Raw genomic sequence first — 24692 nt, 5'->3', positions numbered from 1 at the left:
CAGCCTCAAATAATTCTTAACTCCTAAATTCCGAACAGTGGGTCAATACTGAGAATATAGCACACAGATATAAATATATCATATTTCCTCCCCTTCAGAAGTTCATTTGTAAGTTAGATATACAGATATATGAAGAATAAACATTATGAGTATGTATTATAGAGTCAGGAGCAGAGTGGAAAACGAGGGAGTGGGTGGCTGTGCATTCACTGAAAGAAGGAATGCTGGAAGAAGAGCTGGTTTGATTAAAAAATTTCTTTACATGAAAGAGAACCAGCTCCTGAAAAAATGAATCATTTTTTACATGTGTATTCTCTGAATTATTTCAGTGCATAGGCCCTTTCCATGAAAGCTCTGTTCGTGTACATGGCTTCTTTTGCTATGATGTGCTGCACAGATGTGTTCAGCAAGGCACCCACTGTAATTAGTAACAAGACTTCTGCAGCAAAACTTGATAAGAAAAATGGCTACTCTGTCTTCAAGAGCTGCTTCTATGTCTTTCCTTTGCCTCTATTTTAGTGTTGTAAGTCCTATAGATGGGAAATCCATGGAGTCTATAACAAATGTGAAGATATTCCATGGATCAGAATATAAAGCAAATGGAAAAGTCATCAGATGGACAGAGGTAAGGAAATGAACCTTGGTATCCTTGACCCACTTTGAACACAACATTTTGTTAGGCCAAGAGCCACATTCCGGGCTGATGCTGGAGGATAAGAAAAAAATCTCTCTGTTCTATACTCCAGTTCCCTCTGGTTATCTCAGATCACCAGTAAAAAATTCCATCAAATGCAGTCTGCAGCAATCTGACGTATCCTCCTTCCCGTGAACTAGCTTTTATAGATTTATTGCATTGGAATTCAAGAAGGGTGCATCTCTGAGTGGCACATATCATCTCTGCTATATTTTTCAGAAATCTGGGTCAGTTATTCTACACTTACAGTTAAAACTATCTCAGGTAACACAGTCTTTAAAAAATAGACTTATTTCATCATTAAGGAAAAATAAAACTCAGAGACTTAAGTAACTTGTCCAGGATTACAAGGCAAAGAAGTAATGACAAAATCCTGATTGAAACCAAGATTTGGCCAACTCCTAAGCTCTTTTCCACTATATTGAGTTTCTCCTTAACTTGAAAGCTATATTAGAGGCTAACCTGACCCTATTTGTGTGTATGTATCGTAGAGATCAGAAAGTTTGTTCTCAAAGAACAAACAGGTAGATCCCAGGTCTCTTAATTGCTTTCAAACCTCACTTATACTCATCTGTAAAATAAAGGATTGAATAATAAGATCTCTAGGATTCCTTTCAGCCTTAAGAGTCTTGTTTTTTTTTTTTACATTCTTTTACACACAAGGAAACTGAGGCCAAGAGAGGTTAAGTGTCTTGCCCAAGTTCACATAGCTAGTTCCTAATAGCACCGAGACCAGAACTTAATTCTCCAGTTCTCAAGTAGTTGGTCCGAGTAACTCATGCTTCATACCAGGCTGCACGTTTCATATGCAGTTGAGTGATTTTAGTTGCTTGCTATATCATGATTGTCCCTTTGACACATTTTGAGCAGTGCAGAGTCTGGAACGTGTAAAACTTGATAGCTTATAAAGTAGTTTGACCTCTCTGTTACCTCCTTTTTGCTCCCCAATAACTCAGTGAGGTATGCAGGCTTACCTGTCCTATATGCAAATGAGGAAATCAGGCTCAGAGAGGTCATGTGACTGTGTGACTTTGTGACTTTGTGACTAATGCTGGCTAATGGCAGAGCAGACAAGAGCCCAGGTCTTCTGACTCCTGCCCCGGAGCTGCCACTCTCACCAGTGTGTCCAGGCACAGGTTTTCATAGCTGCCTCCTTTGTAGTATTTTTAGTAAAAGCTCCTTATTGAGCAGTAAGCTAAAGGTTGGTATATATAAACATTGTGTATTTTCATTTCTGTATCTTTTATATTTTGCCTTTATATCATTTTTCTCTTTACAATAACCAGAGAAGACAGGTGCTTTCCGCCTTACAGAGGCAAATTAGGCATTAAGAAGTCCTTTGACTTCCTTTAGTACTTTGACTAAAGGACTTGCTTATAACCCTTCTTCTGTGTTACTAGGACTTGAGTCTTTCAGTCCCAAGTTTGCTGTGCTGCTGCCTGTGCCCATGCAGTCCTCAGCTCTGTGTGGGCACACTGACACAGCCCTGGCCTCAGCAGTGGCAGGGCCACATGGTAGGAAAAGCTCTGTCTGGGATAAAAGGCAGAAGACTCACATTCTAGGCTTGGCTCTGCCTCTAAGAACTTCTATGCACTTGAGCAAGTCCCTTCCCTTCTGTGAGTAATCTGTGAAATGAAGGGCCTGGGTCACATAATGTATAAAAGCCATTCTCTTAGATTTAAGATCATTCCCTGAGAAAACTGTCCTCATATAGGGGTTATCTTTTATAAGTACATAATGCAAAATGAAGGCCTTTTCTGGTTCTGAGAAGAATGCACCAGTATGACCATGGCGGAGGCTTGCAGGAGATAGGCAGGCTGCTTCTATCATTTCATGGGTGCAGAGATGGAGAGGCAAGGATTGTTTTATAGGTGTAAGACAGCAGTGCCCTATTTTTCGTGGCCCAAGGGCTTTATAGTGTCCTGTTCCTGTCAGATCTTCTTGCACATCTTAGAGAATCAGGGTTCTTGTGTATCATGAGCTAATCCACTTGTTTCTTCCAAAATCCAGACACAAGGTTAAAAGTCTCTTTTGTTTGGGAAATAGGTATTTTTCCTAGAAAACGATGACCAGCACAATTGCCTCAGTGATCCTGCAGATCATAGCAGATTGACGGAGCATGTTGCCAAGGCATTTTGCCTTGCTCTCTGTCCCCACCTGAAACTTCTGAAGGAAGATGGAATGACTAAACTGGGACTACGTGTGACACTTGACTCAGATCAGGTAAGAAGGGTCTTTGGCAGCTTTTGAAGCTGGCCTTGGGCAGTGTATATTTTCTGACATGTGGGTTTTCCTGTATCAACCCAGAGAGCTTAATTCTTCAGGCTTTCTGGCCTGACCAGATAAAGTATTCCGGCCTTCCCTCTAATAGTAGTATACGCAGATGTGCCACTTGGTCAGAACTCTCTCAGAACCATTTGAACTGTGACTTCTTCACCTGCATGTCTTCCAAGGAGCTGGTTTTCTTCTTAGTGTGGGGTAAGAGTGGAGTGTGTGGGAGGACTGCCATGCCTGTGCCTGGCATCTCTCCTGCCTTTTACGACTCCCCAGTCCCACCCATCAGGAATCATTCTGCATTCCCTTAGAGAGCAGGTCCCAAGCTCTCTCTTATCCTGTTGTTTTTTTAAATTCAGCTAGAGCAGCTTTCTGCTGACTGGCCTCTGCAGCTGCCCATGCCTTAGTAAGGTTTTCTTTACTGGTAACATTTTCATGCTAGTTAGTGAATTGGACTTGAGCTATTGCCCATTAATTTTCCTGTCAGTTTGAGTTTCCTATTGCCAGGCTTCCCTCCCTGTCTTACTTAAAGTTTTTACATTCACTGTAGTAATAATCTGGTCTTAGCCTGTTAACACCCAGTTCCTTGTCCTAGCATTTCTCTCCTGTGGCTTAGCACTCTAATCTCTCTCCACTTCTTTTGGATTTTGGATGCCTGTGACATGTCCCACTGGTCCTGTCTTGATGCCTACAAATTGCCAGACTTCTCTTATCCCTCAGCTCATTACTTCTGAGTCATTTAGAAAATGGGTGCGGACTGTGAGCTGGATTACTCTCCAGATGAGCACTAACTCTGCTCCTGGCCTGAGTGCTCAGGGGAGAAACTGGTGCCTGCACAGAGTTGTGCCATTATCAGGGAATGAAGAAAGGTGGTGTGTCTGGCTCCATTTCTTGACTAGTCATTAATCAACAAATATTTATTTTCTGCTTTTAGGTCTTGCCCAGTGCTGTACCAAGCATATCAGGGTTATACATATGAAGTGTTACGGTCCATTCTCAAATGGCACTGAGGCTGGAGAGAGAGAATCACCTCACATAAAACAATCTAAGAACAAGCATTTTTTTCCTGCTGAATGTGTGAGCCTCTCGAGGGCAGGGCCCCTGTTACATTCATCTTTGGATCCCTGTGTTGTAGCTGCTCAGAAAATGATACATGAGTGAATGGACAGATGGAAGAACAGATACTTAGTTCCTGCTTTGTTAGGGAGCTGTACATTGTATATTTCTCATTTTAATTTTCACAACCAAAGGTTAAGGTATTATTTCTTTTTTTTTTTTTTTTTGAGACAGAGTCTCACTCTGTTGCCTGGGCTAGAGTGCCGTGGTGTCAGCTTAGCTCACAGCAACCTCAAACTCCCTGGGCTCCAACAATCCTCCTGCCTCAGCCTCCCGAGTAGCTGGGACTACAGGCATGTATCACCATGCCCGGCTAATTTTTTATATATATATGTTTTTAGCTGTCCGTATAATTTCTTTTCTATTTTTAGTAGAGACGGGGTCTCGCTCTTGCTCAGGCTGGTAAGGTATTATTTCTAACACTCCATACCTTTCTACACACCCCGGCCCTTCTCCAGAAAACTAAGACCTTAACCTGGTTAAGTGACTCACCCAATATCTCACAGCTATCAAGTGGTCAGGGTGAGTAGACGACAAGATTATAAATGACAATTTGGGGAAGAGGAGCAATTTGTATTCACTGCCATGTGTCTAGTCTAAGGCCAAGAAGGACATCTCCTTTCCTGTTCAGCCTCCTTGGTCCTCAGCCCTCTGGAGAGACTTTCTCTGTACAGTAACTGTCCACCCCTTCTCTTTGGTGTAGGTTGGCTATCAAGCAGGGAGCAACGGCCAGCCCCTTCCCTCGCAGTACATGAACGATCTGGACAGCGCCTTGGTGCCGGTGATCCATGGAGGTGCCTGCCAGCTCAGTGAGGGCCCCGTTGTCATGGAACTCATCTTTTATATTCTGGAAAACATTGCGTAGACAGAGAAGACATCATTTTTTTCTGTTCAGACCTGTTGTAACAGCAGTCATATCCAAATCATTTGCACTTTAAAACTGGAAGATTAAGCTTTTGTTAACACTATTAATGGGGTGGTGGGTGGAGTAGGGTGGGAGTGGGGGTTTGGGAGACAGGGGTGGGAAAGGGAGGTTAGGGGGAGAGATGTTCCATAATTCTAAATCTTCTATGCATTTTCCACCAAGAAGATCCGGGCAGCTTCTGTTACTGCACAACAGTTATGCTATCCTTGCAGCTAATCCCCTTCTGTTACCGGTTAGACAAGAATTCTGCTCCTCTCTTTTAAGATTTACTTATGGTCATGTGCTCAGAAATGCTCAGATGGGTACAACCATCACCAAGGGTTGGGTGGGAGGGCAGAGGGGAAATAAAAAATGAAGCATTAGTTCTTGCACTCTTTGTACAGAATTGGTGTAAAAAGAATTCCACACTGATCTTGTCCCAGTTACATCACAGCTGTTTATCAAGCAGAAGTCACACTTAGATTTTTGTTTTTCCCAGATTATTCATTGAAGTGAATCAAAGACCCAAGGGCTTAATCCACTGTTCTAGTCATGGATGGGCAATTCAGTAAATGAGGTCATTTAGAGAGCAGAGTTGAGCTCAGGATCACTCAAGATCTGCCCAAGTGAATGGCAGATATTAAATGAAACATTTCTGTGAAAGCTGACAGCATACACCCAAGTCATTTTGAATTATAACATAATATACCAGAGGTATTTTAAGAAAACATTTTATTGAGAAATCATTTAAACTTTTAGGAAAGTTGCAAGTACAAAAACACCATGTACCCTCTACCCAGATTCCCTTATTGTTCACATATTAACATTTTGCCCCATTTGATTTACCAGTGTTTCTTTCCCTCCCTTTCTTTTTCTCCTTCTCCATAAAAAATTGAGGCATTTGAGAGTAAGTGGCATACATCATAGCCCTTTACCTCTAAATACTTTAGTGCTTATTTCCTACAAGGACATTCTCTTATATAACTGCAAGACAGTTCTCAACTTCAGTCAAGTTAACAGTGATATGATACTTTAACCTAGTATTTGCCTAATAATATCCTTTGTTGTAGCATTGTTTTCCCTCCAGTAGACCGTCCATTCTGGGATCTGACATGGCATGTATCTTTCAGGACTTGCCTTAATCTCTTATGTCATTGATATTTTTGGTGAGTATAGCCAACCCCACCTGTTTTTTAGCAGAAAACACCTCATTTTGATATTGATGTTTCCTCATATTTAGAATCAGTTTATGCATTTTTGGCCAGAATCACTTGATACCCATCTGTCCCTCATTGATGGTGGTAAATTTTGATCATGAGATCAAAGTATTGCCCAATTTCTCCACTGTATATCTCCTGCCCCAGGAATAATAACTAATATATATTGAGATACTTTGACATAAATATTTTGCCCATCAAAATGTCCCCAGATTAGCATGTACTGATGTTCCTTGCCTGCACTGATCTTTTACTGTTAATGTAATGGCTACAAAACAATGTTCCAATTCCCGCACTCCCTCCACCTTTACAAGTTGCACTTGCTAAGCTACTATAAGCAAAAGCCCTTTCTTCTTCCCTATTTATTCATCTAATTAGTTTTCATTATGGACTCATGGATTATTTTTTCAGTGATTCTAATTTATTATTTTGATGGTCTCATCTGTAGCCAGATAGAGCCCCTTCAAACTGGCTCCCACATCCTTGTGACATGCTCCTATTATCTTTCTGAACATTTTCTTTCCTAGCCTAACAAAAGATGCCTCAGGCTCATCTTCTGCTCACCCTGCCCCAGCCCTGGAATCAGCCATTTCTCCAGGGAGCCCCGCTTTCTTTCAGTGGGAGTGGTATCAGAAACAAAGATCTGGTTTATCCATGATATATGTGATACACTCTGATCTTTTTCTATTTTGTTAAAAATTGATTCTGGTCATAGACCAAATGGATTCCACAACCCACAGTTTGAAAAATACAGCTCTAGGGCAACTCACTCCATTGTCACTGACAACTTCTGAAAGCCTAGGTCAAGGTAGAGTTAGTTCCTCTGCAGTAAAAGTACAGCTCCAAGAATTGCCAGGAAACTAGTGCAGGCCTCTGAGACTGAGACCATGAGAGTCTGCACCCCAGTGGCTAGAACGGGGCTTAGCACGTGGCAGTATCAAGCTGTGGAGCTGTGTTTGGGGCCTGACCTAGAAGTGTCTAACTGGGTTCATCCCTCTCTCTGTGGGGTGGGAGGTTATATTCCACATCTGCTGCTCCAAAGGCTATACTGATGGTGGCTGTAGAGAACTCTAATTGTGACCTTTCCCATAGCCTGAGGTACTCAGAACTCCTAAAGGAAGAAAGTAGGCACCCCTTAGCCCACCTTATAAGGACTGAGCCCTGGGACTGCCACCTCCCGAACCTGACAAGAACAGGAAGCCCTTGTTTAACAAGGGCAGGTATTTTTGGTGTAATAGCCAGCTTAGTCTAAATATATTTCAGAAATTTGGAACTTTTACAGGGGCTGGCCCTGTTTTCCTGTAGTCTTTCTTCCTCTCAGCCATATACATCTTGCCACTGTACATACTTCTTCTGGATCGGTGCAGTCTTTTTAATTTCACTAAGGACAAACTCTGGCCTGTATTCTCAACTACATAATTATGTTTAGTAAAACCATCTTGTGGAATTGGGCATAAAACAGCCAAGTCTAGTTTTCTGTTTGTTTATCTTTGCTTTTATGGAATGCATATTATAAGAATTATTAATACATAAAGGTGAAGGACTGAAATATCACATTTCTAAATACACAAATTTTTCTAGATTGTAAAAGACTGAGATAAAGAGATACTTCTGAACTATAGAGGAATATAATTGCCATTCTGTTAATTTATTAAATTTTTACAAATTATTGAATGCTTATCAAATGCTAGACAATGTAGTTTATCCATTTATTTCTGCTAACATTTCCTGGGCACCTTCTGGGCTCTAGGGCTATAGTATGGGATTTTGTCTGTGTTAAGTTCCCATCTTCTGTCTTCTCCCATGTTCATAAACACTGGTGGGCCCAAAATTTCCAATTAAATTTACCTCTGTCAAAACTGGTCATCTGGGAAATAATTTATGCATTTAATGCATTTCATGCAGACAATCAGTCAATCTGCTGAACACTTATTTCTGGATTTGGCAAGTTTGTGATGGTGGTTTTTAATAATGCTAAAATAATGGCAGTGGGATTTTTAGGGATTGTATACATAACCAGAAGGGCTACGGAGTGTAGCAGAAATGATGATGCTACATTTTAGAGTCTGGGCAGCTGAGGCCCAGAGGAGGAAAGACTCCCATCTGTGATGGAGCTGCGCCAGGCGTAAGCTCCCTGGATCTGCCAGTCTCAGCCTCACAGTTTCACCCTGAAAGCATCTGCCCTTACTTAAGGGGCAGGGTCTTTTAGGAGCTGCCCACAATTATTTGGAAAACACACCTTAAAAATTTGGAAGCAATGAGGCAGGTTTCAGAATGGTGCTATGAGAAAAGGAAAATAATGTTATAGTCACAAAAGTTTTGCCCTTTAACTGTGAGCAAGACGTCTTGATTCTAAGGTAAATTTCTTCCATATTTATTCAGTTCACTAATTCATAAGAAAGTGTGCATTGTACTAGATCAAAAAGAGAATCAAAAATTTTAAATGGGCTGGGCGCGGTGGCTCACACCTGTAATCCTAGCACTCTGGGAGGCCGAGGCGGGTGGATCGCTCGAGGTTAGGAGTTCGAGACCAGCCTGAGCAACAATGAGACCCCGTCTCTACTAAAAATAGAAAGAAATTTTAAATGATTTGGGTTGTAGCTGGTTCCTACTGCCCATGAGTCACTAATCTTCAATGTTTGGTTACTGTATGTGGACAAATCTTAGGACAAGATGAGGCTGGGGCAGGCTCCTCCCACTACCCGTGACCCATGCATGCCTTGGCTACAACAAAGGCCTTTTAAGAACCTCAGTTTCCAAGTCCAGTGGGAGGCTTTGTCTTGTATCCCTCAGCCTGGAAGTTCTGTTTTTCAAAAAGCAAAGAGCAGTGAAGCAGACAAATGGAATGGTTTGCAAAGGGAATCTTGGGAGCCAGAGCCATAGAAAACTTCCTTTCGAAATAGGCAGAGCCCTGAATTTAGAAATTCCCAGGGCTGGCTGGAAACATTAAGGATAGCCACAGTGGTCCCTAACCCTCTTCATAAGCACTGGGTTGGGTGCACACCCTAAGGGGAAGAGTAGGTTGGGTGAGGAACCGTTTGGCCACTGTTCTTTGCCCTAGGCCACCTTATGAAGGCTAACAGCCCTCCTTTTCATTCTAGATTACTGCTTGTTTGACACACATGTGACTACAATTAAGTGTTAACACACATCTGTGGAAGTTTTGGTAGCTCACTTCTCATAGGTAAGTAAGCTTGGCCAGAGAATTCTTGGGGGAAAAAAATCACTTGTGTATAGTTCTTGCTCTGTGACCCACTAAAAGCTCTGCTCTTAAGGGCAGGGAAGCATGGTCCATCCTGTTATCCCTAAAAAAGACACGTGTACACACAAGCTCAATCCTTGAGCTGTGCTTATGCAGTACTATAGTGATCAGTAAGCCAAATACATTCACTTACAGCTTTAAAAATGATCTCAAGGAATGCTCTGTTGACCTTAAGTTAATGCTTCAAGAAAAGGGGGGTAAAAATGGGGTGTTTATTTCTAAGAAATGTAGAATATTTCAGTTTTGATTATTCTGTTACAACCACTTACCACTATAAAGCCCTTCATCTCCATCCGTTCAGAAAAACAGAGCCGAAGGAGAGTTTCTTGGCCAGAACTAAGAGATTTCCCCAGGTGAGCAGCTGATGGGGAAGGGCTTTCCCTCCCTCTCCAAAGAGGAGCCACAGCAGCAGTTTCTGTCAGTGACAGATGATACTGCTATGCTGGCTTTTAAAAAGGACAGGGAGCAGGGCTTTTGTTTAGAACTTTGATGGTTATTCTGTGTGTAGACTGTAAAATCCCTGCTATGAATTAGACCTAGTTTCTTAAATAAAAATTGCTACATAAAATTTTTTATATATATATATATATATTTTTTTTTTCTTCAAGTTAACAGTCTTTTATCTTAAGTGGGTGGACCAAACCTAAGATAGAACCTTCCCCTTACTTCCCACCTAACCAAAAATAACTTTCCTCTTCCACTAAGTCCTTTGGGAAGCAGGAAGGCTAGTGCAGCAGCTGTCAGGAACCAAGGCACAGGCACAGCAGAGCTGGGGTAAGGAGTTGTCTGGGACAGGCTGCCACTGACCCACTGGAGTCACGGAACCCTGCCCCTACCCTAAGCAGGGAAGGTTCCCGATCACCCCCGAGTTCTCCCATCCCTTACAGTTATATCTATCTTTTAAAGGCACATCCAGAAATGGTGCAACTGAGGGCAGGGGTAAGCTGCACAGTTGCTATGCGGGAGTTAAGGGGCTGCAGGACTCCATGGCACAGAGGAATAAGGGGCTTCTGGAATCCACCTGGTTTCTGTGAAGGCCCAGGAGGGGCCAGCAACAGGAAAGACGAGGGTCAAGGTCATTAGTGCACGTGCTTAACAGGTCTTTGGTGCTTGTGTAGCAGCATCTCTCTTATGTACAAAGGCTTCTGAAGGCAGCACAGCTGGGAAGAGTAAGCTCCTGCACACAGTCGCTGGCTGCTTCTCCCGGTGCTCACCGTCTGTTGCACAGGGGTGCAGAGCACAAGTAGTAAGTCTAAACTGCAGTGAAAACAAACAGATTTTAGAAAGGATTTCCTGAAGATAGTTAAACCTTGGGAGGTTACCTCTCCTCCCCAGTTCTACTGAGGAACATAAGAAATGCAGCTCATGAACCTGACCCCACCATTCGGCCTCTTGGTCTTCCTCATAGATGAGAAAAACTCCCAGGCTTTCTCCCCAGAAACAAGTTGAATAAGAGAAGGGTCTCCAAAGGGCCCTACCAAAAGCCAGGGGCAGCGGTTCCAAGGGCCCAGAGAGCTACCTACCTCACAAGCCCCTGGGCTCCAGGACCAGCCAGTTCTCAGTGACCATCTGCATGTCCTGGCCACTCAGAGGCTCCCGCAACCTCACCTTCACCTCCAGCTTCCCCCCGGTGGGCTTCCTTCCATCCAGGACCTGTGAGGACCATGGAGAGGGAGACGGTAACTAAGGAGATGGGGGCCGGGACCAGGTGGGTACCTATGCTCCCGGGAAAGAAGTGAGAGGAGCTAAGGTGTCCTGCGGTATTAACACTGGAGCTTCCATTTCGTGACAACCCTGCCCTCCTGCTGTTTGGAGCTGGTAGTGGTGGTTTTAGGTAAGTCTTATAAAAAAAAGTAATATATAAATTTAGATAAGCATCAGTGCTCTTATTGAAGATGAGAAACCTAGAGCTCTGCTCACTCCATTTTTCCGTCAATCCCCATGGCAACTCCTGGAAGAAACACTGACTTCAAGGTGTAGCCTAAAAAGTATCGAGTCCAAACACTCACTTTACAGATGGCTCAGAGAGAAGTGGGTGACTGTGGCCATCAGGACTAGCACCCAGGCCACGGGTTCCTTCCCACTCACCACGCCACTCCCTCTTCTGGGCAGGAGAGGGGCAGCGTGAGTGCACAGCAGTGCAACAGGCCCAAGAAGTCTGAGCACCCTCGGCAGGGCCTATTGATACAGACCAGGCCCGGTGTAAGAACTATGCCCCCAGACAGGTGGGGCAAAGTATGCTGTTTTGGGAAAAGCCCCAGCCTACAAAGGTATCAGTGAGGGTCTGGTCCTAGCTCTGCCAGGGACACACTGTGCAAACTTATGTAACTCCCCCTTCCTCTCTGGCCTAAGTTTCCTCATTTGTCACAAGCAAGCTCAAAGAGTCTGGGTAATCCTGTGAATTCACAGAAGCTTAAGGAGCTATCTGGGGACTGATTCCTAACTACAGACTAGCTGCATTCTGGTGGGTCCCGCCATGAGATTTCTCAGACCTTTCAAACCTCTTCATCTGTAAAATGAGGACACCACCTATCCTAAAGCACACTTGTGGACAACTTTAAATTAAGTAACAAGCACAAAAACCTACAGTAGGAATTGGTGTTCACTGACTATTGGCTATTGGCTCTTCTCTTACCAAGTCCTCTGGCTTGCCCATCCCCTGGGCCCTACCTCCATGATCTCTCTGATCTCACACTCATTCTCCAGCCGCTCCAGTTTCAGCTGTGCTGTGCCGGCCAGCTTGTCACTTCTGAAGAAGGATCTGGGGAGCCAAGAGACAGCAGAGGATTGGACTGCAGGAAGGCAGAAATGACCTGGCTGAGCTCATGCAGGAAAACAGCAGCAGCAGGAGCGGCAGGGACAGAAACGCTCTTCCTTCCTCCCAGCCCACCTTGGCAGTGTGACTGACAGGAGGCTCACCCTTTGTGGAAGATTTCAAACTTGATTCCTTTGCTTTGGATCACCCTCCTGAAGCCCCGGTGGTTCCGGTTGATGCTTAGTTTGAAGAGCTGATCAAATTCTGCAAGAGGGGAAGGCAAAGAGGGACTTGGCTCCCAGGGATTTCCTGAGGAAGTGGAAACAGGCCCAGGGCTGGGTTCCCTCAATCTCTCTGCCTGCAGTTCAGAGTGACTGCCACGAAAGGGTGGCAGAGCATCTAGGTCCTAGCCTTGGAAGCAGTTTTTCTGTTCTTGTTGGACACATTATAACAATGTGGGAAGGACCTGGAATTTGGAGCAAGAATTCCTGGGTTCAGTCCCATTTGTGCCACCTTGCTGTGAGGCCCTAGGCAAGTCCCTTTACCTCTCTGAGCCTATTTCCCCAACTATGTAAGAGGAGTATTAACAGTACCTTTATCTCCTAAGATGAGTGGACCAAGTAAGATAACAGATCTGAAAGCACTCTGGCACCACCAGTGCTATCCACAGAGTGAGAGGGAGGACAAATGGATGCTTTGTGGCCCTCACCTGGAGAGTTTGTGTTCTTCACCACAGCTGTTTTGCCTCTTTGAGCCTGGTCCTAAAGCAGAAGAGAGAGAGGACAGCTTGTAAAACAGGCATACGGGGCCAGGAACCTACAGCCAGGCCTCCCAGGGATGGGAAGAAACTGAGCACAGGGTCCTGGAACGGAAGGTGGGCTTCAGAGGATCCTACCCTCTAACTGAACCTCACCGAGTTAGGGTAGTGAAACTCAAAACGTACAAAAGCATCCAGGTCATCAGGGGTCACCCCTGTGGGGGAGAAAAGGGAGTCAGGAGCCAGAGCAGCCAGCAGCCCAGGCTTGGGGTGCAGCATCAGGGCAAGAGCCTCCTTGGGTGGGGGTGGCCCTAGGGTTACCTGGTGGGGCTGGGAGGTTCATTCCCCGGACAATAATCAGATGCATTTCCGTGCTGTTGAGTTCTGAGAAGATCCTAAAGCCAAGAAGAAAGGAGAAAGAGCTCAGAGTGAAGGGGAGTGGTGGAACAAGGACCCTTCTCCCAGTGCCCACCTGCCTGGCCGAGTGGGCCCCGGGAGGAACCGCTTGTCCCGGCTAGAAGTGGCAGAACTGGTACACAGACCCTTGTCTCTGACTCCCAGTCCAGAGCTCTTTCCGCAGCACCCAGACTGCTCTGAGCTCCTCCCTGGCAGGCACCATGGCCTACTTCTCAGCAGCCCCAGTGCCCATGGCAGGGCCAAGCTTGGGAAGCCCCAGCCTCAGCTCCCAGCCCCTGCACAGAGCCCCTGCTTCCTTCAAGGCCTTGGCACCTCACAGTCTGGAATGTCTTCAACTCAAAGTGGTGGCCAGGAGGGTCCAGACCCTGGGCCTGGGCCAGCCGCAGTATCTCAAGTTGTTTCTTGCGATCCTGAGCAAGCTTCTCGAACCTGACAGGGAGGGGTGTGCACATCAGCATGACAGGGCTCACTGTCTGCTCCCACCCCACACGCCCCACCCCAGCCCTTGCTCTTACCGGGTGGTCTCAGCCACATTGCCCAGGTGCATGAACTGCTTGGAGAACAGCAGGCACTTCTGAAAAGAGGGGCTCAGCATGACTCCAGAGCCCAGAGCAGAACCTGCCCAGGTTGGCATTCAAGGCCTGACTTCTTAAACCTCCAGCCTTTCTCTGTAACCTCACTTCTCTCCTCCCCCAACACATACCCCAACGGCACCTTTCCCAAGTTCCACCACACTTTTCTGCCTATGCTTTTGCTATTTCCTCTCCTGAAGACAGCCACTCCTCAAAGTTCACTTAGCAAACCCCTATCCTTCCTTTGAAACCTAATTCAAACATCAGCTCAGAAGGCGGATTTTCCAGAAGGACAGGCAACAGTTTGGATAGACACACACATAAACACACATATGCATCTGTCTCCCATCCCATCTACAAAGTCCTTTCCCCACTACTCTGTTGTTTGAACTTCGTAACCACCCCGAAAGAAGGGTGTTACCTCCTTTATAGATGAAAAAAACGTGGTTCAGAGAGGGGAAGTACCTTGCCCAAAGTCACACAGCCAGTTAGTGGAAGAACTGGAATTTGAATCCCAGCCCATGTGGCCTGAGTGCCATGTCTTTCTCCATAGAAGGCTGTGGGCACTAAAGGGGAGGAAGAGGCAAGGGGCCCACTCACCTCTTGTTGCTCCAGAAGCATTTTTTGTAGCTGGGCATACACCTCCTCAGCATTTTGGGAGAGTCGCAGGTCCTCGTGGTGGATGAGGATGAAGTCACCCTCCTCATCCGTCAAGGGCGAAGGCACCTACCCAGGTCACAAGGCCCCTCGGGCCCCAAGAGTCAGATTACTCCTCCAGTGAGCCCAACAAAGGCAGGAATCCAAGCTAAATGTTTCCTCAGCTTCTACTAAACTCCCAGCGACGGGAATTCATTGCTTCCCATTCTGCCCCAAGCTGCTGGAACACTCTGCCACTCACTTGTCATCTCTGACCACAGGCAGCCCACCTGCCCTCCCCGGTTTCTGTGGGGGCCACGCAGTAGAGAGGCACAAGCAAAGGGCTCCTTCCCAGCTATCATCCTGTCCAAATCCCATCTCCTCCCCAAAGCTGCCCTAGTTCATAGCCCTGCCTGTCAAGCCTGCCCCCACCTCCTCTGCCTGAGAGGTCCTGGTGCTTAAACAGGTGGGACTCACCTTGGAGAGATCAACAGGTTGGCCGGCTCGGGCCTGGATGATCTGAGTCTCAAGACATTTGGCTGCCCGCAGGTGGGCTTTGGCCTGCTCCAGGTCCTGGCTGCGCTTGGCCTGCAGGGCTGCCCGCTGGTACTGCAGTTTCCGTGCTTCTAGCAGTGCTAGCTGCTCCCACACTGACGGGAGAGGGCTGCTAGTTAGGGCCATGGCTGCCCCTCACTAGACCTTCCACTCTACCCTCCTTGTCCCCCACTCACCAGATGGACTCAGTGACTCCTTAGAACTTGAGGCCTTGGGCTCAGGCAGGGGCTGGCACGAAGGGACCAGAGGCCGTGCTGGCTTCTTGGCCGCTGGGGCCTGCACTGGGGGCTCACCCTGCAGGTGCCCTGGAGGCTGTCATGAGGGAATTTTTTCCCCACTGTGGTCACGGCAGCTCCCAGACTTGGGCCATCTTCCTAACACTGCACTAACTGTGTGACTGGAGATGGGTGGCTTCCTTTCCTGAGCCCTAAAAGACCTCACAGCTAGAAGCCTCAAAAGCTCTCTGATCTAACTTCCCCAATAGCAAGGAGACATCAGGGTAATGGGGATAGAACCCGGGCTCTGGAGTCAGAAAGACCTTGGTTTGAATCCTAGCCCTACTACCTCCTAGCTGGGTACCCTTGGCAAAGATTTTTCTCCAGAAAATGGAGGAAAGAATACCTGCCTCACTGGGCTTATTAGTATGGACCATAACGGGGTCTGGGTTTACCCCTCATCTGCTGTTTCTCCCCACCAACCCCTGCAGTCTTGCACACTCAGCCAAACCTTGTCCTCGTCTTCATCTGTTGGGGCTGTATCCTCGGAGGCCAGTTTCTGGGCAGCTGCCAAAGTCGCCGCCACTGCATCCTCCTCAGTGCCCGTGGTGGGCTCCAGGCCAGGGATGGGGGGGAATCCTGTGGCGAGAAAGAGAGACAGAGCTGGGAGGCTCCACAGGGTAGAGGCAGATGCATAAGTCACCTACCTCTCTCCCCCAAGAGAGACCTCCTCACAGAGCCCATAGGCCAAGCCCCACTCACCTGGAGGAACAGGCAATTCAGCAAAGTCAACTTTCCGTCCTGCTCGGTGTGCTCGAATAGCATCTTGGTATTGCTGCACAGGAAGGAGAGGAGGGACCCATGGTGGGCAGCAGTCCACAGGCCCCTGCCCACCATGACACAGAGGGAGGCAAGGAGAGGAAGACTGATGGAAAGACAGCAGCCCAGGGAGGAAAAAAAGAGCCCTGAGGCAACAAGAGCTCCAAAGAGAGAGACAGACAGACAGATGAAGACTACTCAGAAAAGAGCCAGCTGGAAGAGCAGAGAGACAGAGAGCAGCCAGCCAGGGGAAGGGCCACACAGGGCAGGGCTGCACAGCCGCAGGCCCACCTTGGCAATGCGCTCGTGCATCCGAGCCTTGCGCTCATCCCCACTGCCCCGGGCCTGGACGCCTGCCTCCCGGTACTTGTTCAGCCTCTGCTGCAGGGCGTCCAGCACTGTCTGTGGCTCTGTAGGGGCCACTTGAAGGGGGGAAGGAGAGGACATTAGCTCTGCTTGCTGCTGCCAGGCCCCCACTCCAGTGTCCACCACCCTGTCCTACCTGGGGTTGCTGGGATGTCAGAGGCCATCACTAGCTGCACTTGCTCCACTGCTGGGGGAACGACTGAGGGTGCTGTGGGGGCCTGAGACGCCTGTCGCTGGGGCTTCAGATCTGGGGACCCAGAGCAGAGGTGTAGGTGGGGGTGCCTGGCCAGCCCCAGTGCTCCCCAACCCCAACCCAGCCTGAGCAGATGCCCCCACAATTCCCACACTGACCCCCAGGCGCTGGGGGCATGGCACTCAGGTCCACAGGCTGCCCCTTCTCCAGGGCCTCCAGGACAGCACCAAATCTCTGCAGAAGAAAAGCAGGTGTGGACATAAGCCAGGGAACCCTAAGAGCCTGCACTGAAACAACTCCCCCTCAGGCCAGTCTCACTCAAGGCCTCAGTTTCCTCCACTTGTAAAACAAGGGGTGGGACACGGGGCCTCTGAGCCAGATGTCATACCTTCCCGATTCTCATGAGTTCTCGAGCGCGGTCTAGATCTCCAGCCTGCTTGGCCCTGAGGGCAGCCACTTTGTACTCTCTCTGCCGAGATGACAACAAGGCCCGTGGGTCTGGGTCTGGGTCTGGGTCTGAATCAGGCAGGGCAGAAATGCCAGGGCTGCCTGGGAGGCTTGTCTCAGGTTGAGAGTGGTTGTCTGTAGGGAAACAGAAAGCCCCCGGAGAGGACACGAGGGTCAAAGAAGGAGGTGTCTGCTCTGGGTTCCCAGTACGCTACAGGTCTCGATAGCCTGAGGACCTCTTGGGGAAGGTATGACCAATGGCAGTGGACAGTACCAGGTCAGGGAGGCAGGCTATGGGCTAGGACCCTGGGGACTAGCCCAGGATTTAGCTGTCTTCAGATACCTGGCTCCACGGCAGGGGGCGCTGGGGGGTCTGCCTCAGGGCTCCTGTTGGCTGTTTCCTGAGGGGCCAGGGGCCTCTTGCCTAGGGCCACTGGAGGTGGGATCTCGTCCTCATGGATCTTCCTGCCTTTCCTCACAGCCACTAGCTGGGACTGCAGAGTCTGAGGAAGAAAACTAGTTCAGAAACCCAGCCAGCCATCTCAGCCTGGACCCTACTCGAAGACAGGCCAGGCATCAGCTGCACAGGGCTGGCGCAAGCCCCACCTGCCACCCCCCCCCCGCCCCCCAACTCACTCCTCCAGCCCTGCTCTCTGGCCTCACCCAACTCACCTTCAGGCCGCGCTCACAGCGCCTGGCTTTGGCTGCTTCACCTGCCTCCTTGGCACTGGCCGCAGCTTCCCGGTAGTTGCGAATCCGTTCCTCCAGCAAAACCTGCAGCTGAGGCCCTCCAGCCTGTAAATAGAATAATTCAGCTCAGGGCCTGGTCACTCCAGGGCCAGCTAGGCCCCTGCCATTCTCTCCCCGAGAGGAGGCTGGCCTGGAAGATGGGGCTCTGGGACTCCAGGAGAAAGAAGAGCCACAAAGACTCGCTGGAGAGGCCAGAGGCCCAAACAATCAGTGGAGGCCAGGAAATGGCTTCTGGGGGTGGTCTGGGAGAACAGAGAAGCCTTTGAGGCTAGCTGGCCACGGAGGAGTGTCTCAGGCTCAGTTTCTGCTTAGGGCAACTACTGGAGGAGGGTCCTGGAAAGGTCCCTGCAGCTGTGCAGCGTGAGCCACAGCACATGCACATTACACAGGGGCACGCGGGGCCCTCCTCCAGAACCCACCTGAGCCGCTGAGACCGAAGCCGTCAGGAGGGCTGTCTGCACTGGAGGTTCAATGTTCTCCTGTCCCTTTTCCTCAGAGATGCCCGGGCCAGGTGCCTCATCACCATCCAGGGGCCCAGCCTCCTCATCCACACCCAGGACCTCCTGCAGCTCCGTCTGGGGAGATAAACAAGTCCTAGGAGCGTGGGGGCCTCGCGACTACAGTCACGACAGGGCCCCCTCCATGTGCCTGGAAGTCCCCTTTACCAAAACATTTCTTTAACTCTGACTGAGGATACCTTTGAAAACAGTAGACTCCAAATCTGAGAATCTCCAACTGCAGAGCTCAGACCAGGGGTCAAAGGACACGGTCTCACACTTACAGCCAGGAAGACAGCCCAGGGGAGGGAAGGCACGCACTCAGAGTCAGAGAACATGCTCCTCTCCACAGCCCTCCCCTCTGCCAGGCCTGAGTCTGACTGCAGAGCCCTTGGACACCAGCCTGGCAGACGCACCAGCAGGTCTGCATCTTCCTCCAGCCCTTCCTCCTCCTCCTCCTCCTCCTCTGTATCCCGCATACAATCCGCCGCCAGCTTCTCAATGTGGGCCATGGGCAGGGGGGCTGGAGGAAGAGGGTCACAGCAGGTCAGGGCAACTCAGATAAGGTCAGGATAGGCAAACGAGCGTCTTCAATCCATTGTATTGGCAAATACACCCAGGCAGAAATCCCCCTTCCCTCCCACAGCCAAGTCCAACTTGGAAAACTGCTCTTCCTTTGTGACCAGTCCAAAAGCCCCCCAGTGGGGAAACCTTCTTAGGCCCTCCACCAGGCAGCAAGCTGCCCCTTTCTCTGCACTAATGCCTATAGTAGTTATTCAGACATATCCATCCATTCCCTCCAACTATACCTCTCACATCTTTAAAGACTTTTAAAGTCCAATAGAGCTTCACAACAATTCTGCAAGATGGGTAATATTATCCCCTTTGTATATATTAAGTCAACTGAGAAACTTTAACATTAATTTTCCTAACACTGCAGTCCAACAAGTGGCAGAGCCAGGATTCAAACTCAGGGGTGTCTAGCACCAAAGCAGGGCCGGACCAGTGAGCCCCTTCCCAGGTCCTCCCATTGTCCTTAGCTCAGGGACACAAGGGATGGGGGGAGCTAGTTCTCTCTGAGGATTCCTGGTGAGAAATGAGTAAATATTTAGAACCCCCCATCCTCCCAGCCCCAAGGTCTCTGTCCTCATCCAGGCTGTAGAGGGATATTCCACTTAGTCACTGAATACAATTTCTGTGCACTTACTATTTACCCAACTTAGTCCATGCACTACGCCAGTACCCTGGCTAGAACTAAGGATAGGGACCTCAGTCAGCCTGAGAATCAGATCTGTCCACAATAGGGAAGGACGGGTGCCCATCACTCAGGGTGTAAGCAGGGTGAGAGTCTTTTGGTGAGAGTGCTGCAGAAGGCACAGGGACACCAGAACGACAGAGGGTCTGGCTGGCTCCTCCTAGCTGCAAGTTAAGGACACCCCTACTACCAGCCTGCACCCAAGTGGTCCCATCACTGCGCCCAGCCCAATGTCACAAACTCACCCTGCCCCTTGGGTGCTGGTTTCCTGCCTGTGGTTCCTGCTTCTCCAGTGAGGGCCAGCAGTTCGGCCTCCAGATCCTCATCATCCTCAGTCTCATCCGTCCCCAGCAGCATGTCTTCAGGGCTGAACTCCACAAAGAGCCCCAGCTGAGAGCAGAACAGGATTCTTAGGAACCGCACAATGAGGCAGGGTGGAGCCCAGCCCCAGAGCCAACGTGGAGTTCCCAATGTCCCAGTCGGTGGCCTCTTCAGTATGTGAAGCCCAATGTGCAGAAAGGGAAACTGAGGCCTGCAACATTACCCCCTTGGGACATTTATCTCCCCACAGACTCCACAAAGAACCCAGTAAGATTATACTGCCATTATTATTACTAACAATAACAGTAATAGCTGCTCGCACTGTATTTAGCATTCTATGATTTTATCTTAATTCCCAAAATCCTGAGGAGTAGGTCCTATTTATTTTTATTTCATTACTATTATTTTTGAGACGGGGTCTCATTCTGTCACCCAGGCTATAGTGCAGTGGCGTCATCATAGCTCACTGTGACCTCAAACTCCTGGGCTCAAGCGATCCTCCCGCCTCAGCCTCCCAAGTAGCTGGGACTACAGGCGTGCACCACCACACCCGGCTAGATCCTATTTTTTTTTTTAATTGTGGAAAAACACATACAACATGAAATTTACCATCATAACCATTTTTAAGTGTAGAGTTCAATGGTATTAAGTACATTCACACTATCATGCTACCATCACCATTATCCATCCACAGAACTCTTTTCATGTCGCAAAGCTGAAACTCTCTACTCATTAAACTCCCCATTCTTCCCTCCCTCCAGCCTCTGGTAAGTATCATTCTACTTTCTGTTTCCATGAATTTGACTACGTGAAGACAGGTCCTGTTTTTATCCCAATGTTCAGACGAAACTGAGTCTTGTGACAAAGCCATAATTTAAAATGAGGTCTCTGACTTGAGTCTATACACTCTGCCTTACCACCTTCCTTACCTGCCTCTTTTAACACAATAAAAATGGACTAATAAGTCTCAAGACTTGGTCACAGAAGAAATGAAGGGAGACAATTGGAGGACAGACCCCATCTTCCAGTTGAGCTACAGCCCTCTGTCCTAAGCAGCAAAGTCCTCCCACTCACTGTAGCCTTCAAGTCCTGGCATCCTTGGCTGCCAAGCAAAGTTGTGACCCTATGTGAGGAATCTGTGAGAGCAGAGGTCCCATCAGAACATCCTAAACTTTGGTGGTTCCTGAACCTTCTCCCCACCTGTGAGTAGCAGGGAATAGCCAGAGGGCCTCCAAGGGATCTGCGACCTCCAGGAGGCACTCCTCAAAGTCCGTGAACTAATGGGGAAACCACACAGGTGACCCAGTTTACCCAAGCTATGTAGAGACCCCCATCCCCCAATTGGCCCAGGGGCATAAGAGGCTATGTTCATACCTGCTTGGCAGCTGCCACACCCTGGTCACTGGTCTGAGGGCCCTTCCGAGGTCTTGGCCCTGGCATCTTCGCAGCCTAGACACCTATCTGGTGGGGAGTTGAAAACACTCAGACTGGAGTACCCATAAGCCCTGCCACCAACAGTGCTCCCTGTGGTTAGGGGTGGTTAGTAAACTTCCAGAGACAGCAATGCTTAACACCAACAGATGAATTACTAATGTTGGAATTATAGCACTAAAGCAAGCAACATGGGGAAGAAATGGAGACAGCCTGTTAATGGTTTTAATGGGGAGTGTAAGGGCCAGGCCCAGTGGCTCACACCTGTGACCCTAGCACTCTGGGAGAACCAGGCAGGAGGATGGCTTGAGGCCAGGAGTTTGAGACCAACCTGAATAAGATCGAGACCCTGTCTTCTTCAAAAAACAGAAAAAACAAAAATTAGCCAGGCGTGCTGGTGCACGTCTATAGTGCCAGCTACTCAGGAGGCTGAGGCGGGAGGATGGCTTGAGCCCAGAAGCTTGAGGTTGCAGTGAGCTATGATGACACAACCATACTCTAGCCTCACGCAACAGAGCAAGACCCTGTCTTAAAAAAAAAAGGCGGGGGAGGGGGGGAGTGTGGACACACAACAGTTACTCAACTGACTCAAATTTGGAAAGCAGGTTCAGCGAAGTAACTCTAGGTTCAGAGTGTGTACAAGGCTGGGTAGAATTCAGAAAGACTCTAAAGCAGCACTGCCCATCATGGAAACCACGTGGCTACTTAAGTTTAAATTTAAATGAATTAAAATTAAATAAAATTTAAAATCCAGTTCCTCAGCCACACTAGACACATTCCAAGTGCTCAAGAGCCATTCGTGGCTAGTGGCTACCATTGGACAACACAGATATAGAACATTTTCATAATCACAGAAAATTCCATTGGACACTTGTGCTCTAGAGAAACCTGACTCAGCATTCTGATTCTCTCAAAGATCTCATAACCACCCATAGGACCTACTATGTGTCAGACCCTGAACTGGGCAGTGGGAGTGCAGAAATGAATCTAACATGGTCTCAGCCTTCAAGGACCATTTACATGGTGCAGACAGACTCATGAGCAATCACTACACAGGGTTGCTCCAAGGGCTGTGTGTGCCCACAGGTGGCACCTTCTCCAGCACAGACAGAAAAGGCTCCTTAGAGGAGGTGATGTGTGGGCTGAGTCATGAAGTTGGGGGAAGCATGGGGCACAGGATTCCCAGCAGAGGGAACCACCTGGTAATGGTTCTGAAGTGAGAAACAGCTTGGCCTGCACAGGGAAACTAAAGGCCTGGTATTACCCGGGCATACACTATGAGACCAGAGATGGTACAAACCAAGATGGAAATTTGAACAAGCAGCAAAACAGAAAAACCTTTAAGCCTAAGGAGTTTAGGCATTATTCTGAGGAGAATGGGGAAAGAATGGACGGGACCAGGTGGGCGCTTCAGAAACATCACTCCGGCTGCATAAGGGAAGGTGCACAGGAAGTCGGAGCGAGAAGGCAGGAAGCCGTCTCGGCACGGAGCATCTTCCAACAGTCCAGGCGAGCTGAGGGAACGTGGGGGTGGCGGTGGGGATGGAGAGAAGTGGACGGATTCCAGACGTGGGAAGTAAAATCAACAGGGCTCCGAGATTAACTGGATGTGAGCACACGGGTGTCAGATTTCAGTGACTTGGGTGAACTGCAAGGCCGTCAACTGAGCCGGGGCCACTGAAGTGGCCGGTCTCAGGGAAAAGACGAGGTCGGTCAGACACTCCAAGCCTGCGGCTCCCATGTCGGAGCCAGGCCTGGCCCAGGACAGAGCTGGGCAGCAGAGTCCGCAGCGGGAGGCGACGCCGGGCCACCTACTCCCGCGGCTGGGCGCGCCGCCCTGCCCTCCCTCGCCCAAGCCGCCTCCATCTCCCCCGCCGTCCCCAGGTCTCCCCATGCTGGGGGCGGGTACGCGGCATACCTCGCTGCGGATCCGAACCAAATCCGGGTCTTCTGCCCGGCACCGCCCTGGGCTCCCGCAACCCCCAGGCGGCAGTGGCAGCGGCAGCTACAGCGACAGGAAGCGCCCGCGCGGGAGGCGGCTCGCCCCCAACACGTGACTCCAATGCCCGGGCGGCTCGTAGTGCGCATGTGCGAGCGAAGCGGGCGGGGCGCTCCGACAGGTGACTCCAAGGGTGGGGTTTGAGGTGCGCAGGCGCCTTCGGGCAGGTAAGGCGCGGTGGGCGGTTCCGCCGGGGCGCCCAGCTGCTTGCGCAAACGCAGTAGGCGCCCCGCGGCCCCTGCCCACTTACTTCTCCGCCAAGCCTCCTGCCTCATTCAGTGCGAGCCACTGAGCTCCAGCTCGCAGGTCGCGTCTCGCCTCAGTTCCACGCTCCGCACCTTTGGGGGCTTGCCCGCCTGCCACCTTCTTAGTCGGTGTCCTTGTAAGTCTCCAGGAGATGGCAGTGGGGCTCACCCTAGTTTTCTTAGTAATTCACCTGAAGGTAACCCTTTCTGGTCAGTTGAAAACTTTGGATAAGACAAGCAGAGATCACATCTTGAACACTTAAGATAATTTAATTCTAAGCTCTTACTCCTTTACCCCGCAGTGCAATCAAATTGGGGTTGGGGGTTTAAAGGAAAATGTGTGCCTGTTTTCTGCCAAGCTCGTAACAGTCTCTTTTCTTAGTGGATTACTCAAATCTCAGTCTTACAAGATGGCCATGATCCCTAGACGAAACAAACGCAGGCTCAGAGAAAATTACTTGCCCCGGAAAATACAAAACCAACCTCTTTAGCATCAATAAAAACCCTCTGGTCTCTTCCATCTAAAACATTGCCTCTTCACATACTTCTGCCTACTTCCTAAACCAGCGGTCCCCAAACTTTTTGGCACCAGGGACGGGTTTCATGGAAGACAGTTTTTCTACAGATGGGGGCGGGGGGCGCCTAGCTAAGGCGGTGATGCGAGTGTTGGGGAGCAGCTGTAAATACAGATGAAGCTTTGCTGGCACCCACATTGCTCATCTCCTGCTGTATAGCCTGGTTACCAGTTCCTACATTTCATGGAAGACAATTTTTGTGTGTGTGGGGGGGGGGTAAGAGCTCAGGCGAGGATGTGCAGCCCAGTTCTTAAGAGGCCACAGACTGGTACTGGGCCACAGCCCGGTGATTGGGGACTGCAGTCCTAAAGCGTTTTATTACTGTTTTATAGTTTCCTTGGACAAAGAGCTTTTCCATCCGCTTGTTGCTTTTGGGGTGATTTCCCAGAGAAGAGACAGACTTTACCATTTTTAAATTGA

At 49.0% G+C, this 24692-nt stretch overlaps 2 protein-coding genes across 9 annotated transcripts in view; one reads left to right on the top strand and one right to left on the bottom strand.

The window, feature by feature from the left end:
* ZFYVE9 (zinc finger FYVE-type containing 9) overlaps positions 1–5420 on the top strand; it is a 148093-nt gene extending 142673 nt beyond the window's left edge. For all 3 annotated transcript variants that reach the window (XM_045548031.1, XM_045548029.1, XM_045548030.1), the window contains 3 exons: positions 520–625; positions 2741–2917; positions 4788–5420. In XM_045548031.1, coding sequence (XP_045403987.1) covers positions 520–625; positions 2741–2917; positions 4788–4949 — 445 coding nt within the window. In that variant the 3' untranslated portion in view covers positions 4950–5420. The remainder of the gene's footprint in view (positions 1–519; positions 626–2740; positions 2918–4787) is intronic.
* Positions 5421–10409: 4989 nt separating this feature from the next.
* On the bottom strand, positions 10410–23493 carry CC2D1B (coiled-coil and C2 domain containing 1B). 6 transcript variants are annotated; one of them, XM_045548022.1, is made up of 25 exons: positions 23372–23493; positions 21397–21483; positions 19947–20091; positions 18863–18969; positions 18369–18524; positions 17872–17994; positions 17543–17702; positions 17141–17334; positions 16911–16986; positions 16696–16806; positions 16485–16615; positions 16137–16209; positions 15886–16013; positions 15336–15471; positions 15082–15254; positions 14569–14694; positions 13912–13970; positions 13709–13825; positions 13301–13374; positions 13136–13194; positions 12932–12983; positions 12387–12486; positions 12138–12228; positions 10991–11120; positions 10410–10724 (listed from the first exon to the last, which is right to left on the bottom strand). In XM_045548022.1, the coding sequence occupies exons 2-24, from the start codon at positions 21460–21462 to the stop codon at positions 10992–10994; spliced, it is 2586 nt and encodes an 861-aa protein (XP_045403978.1). In that variant the 5' UTR covers positions 21463–21483; positions 23372–23493; the 3' UTR covers positions 10410–10724; position 10991. The 6 variants fall into 6 exon arrangements, with proteins under 6 accessions (XP_045403978.1, XP_045403979.1, XP_045403984.1 ...); XM_045548023.1 differs by having other exon boundaries at positions 10410–10684; XM_045548028.1 differs by having other exon boundaries at positions 13166–13194.
* Positions 23494–24692: the final 1199 nt, after the last annotated feature.

Source organism: Lemur catta, chromosome 3 (genome assembly GCF_020740605.2).
Source record: "Lemur catta isolate mLemCat1 chromosome 3, mLemCat1.pri, whole genome shotgun sequence".
Taxonomy (NCBI): Eukaryota; Metazoa; Chordata; class Mammalia; order Primates; family Lemuridae; genus Lemur; species Lemur catta.
The sequence above is the reverse complement of the archived record's forward strand: the minus strand, read 5'-3'. Positions and strand labels throughout refer to the sequence as shown.

Excerpts from the sequence above, each read along its gene's own strand:
- CC2D1B (XM_045548022.1), bottom strand. The coding sequence starts at position 21,462 with ATGCCAGGGCCAAGACCTCGGAAGGGCCCTCAGACCAGTGACCAGGGT. Across the intron at positions 15,472-15,885 it reads CAGATGAAGACGAGGACAAG|CCTCCAGGGCACCTGCAGGG; the intron begins GTTTGGCTGAGT and ends CCCTCATGACAG. Across the intron at positions 13,195-13,300 it reads GAACCTCCCAGCCCCACCAG|GGGTGACCCCTGATGACCTG; the intron begins GTAACCCTAGGG and ends TCTCCCCCACAG.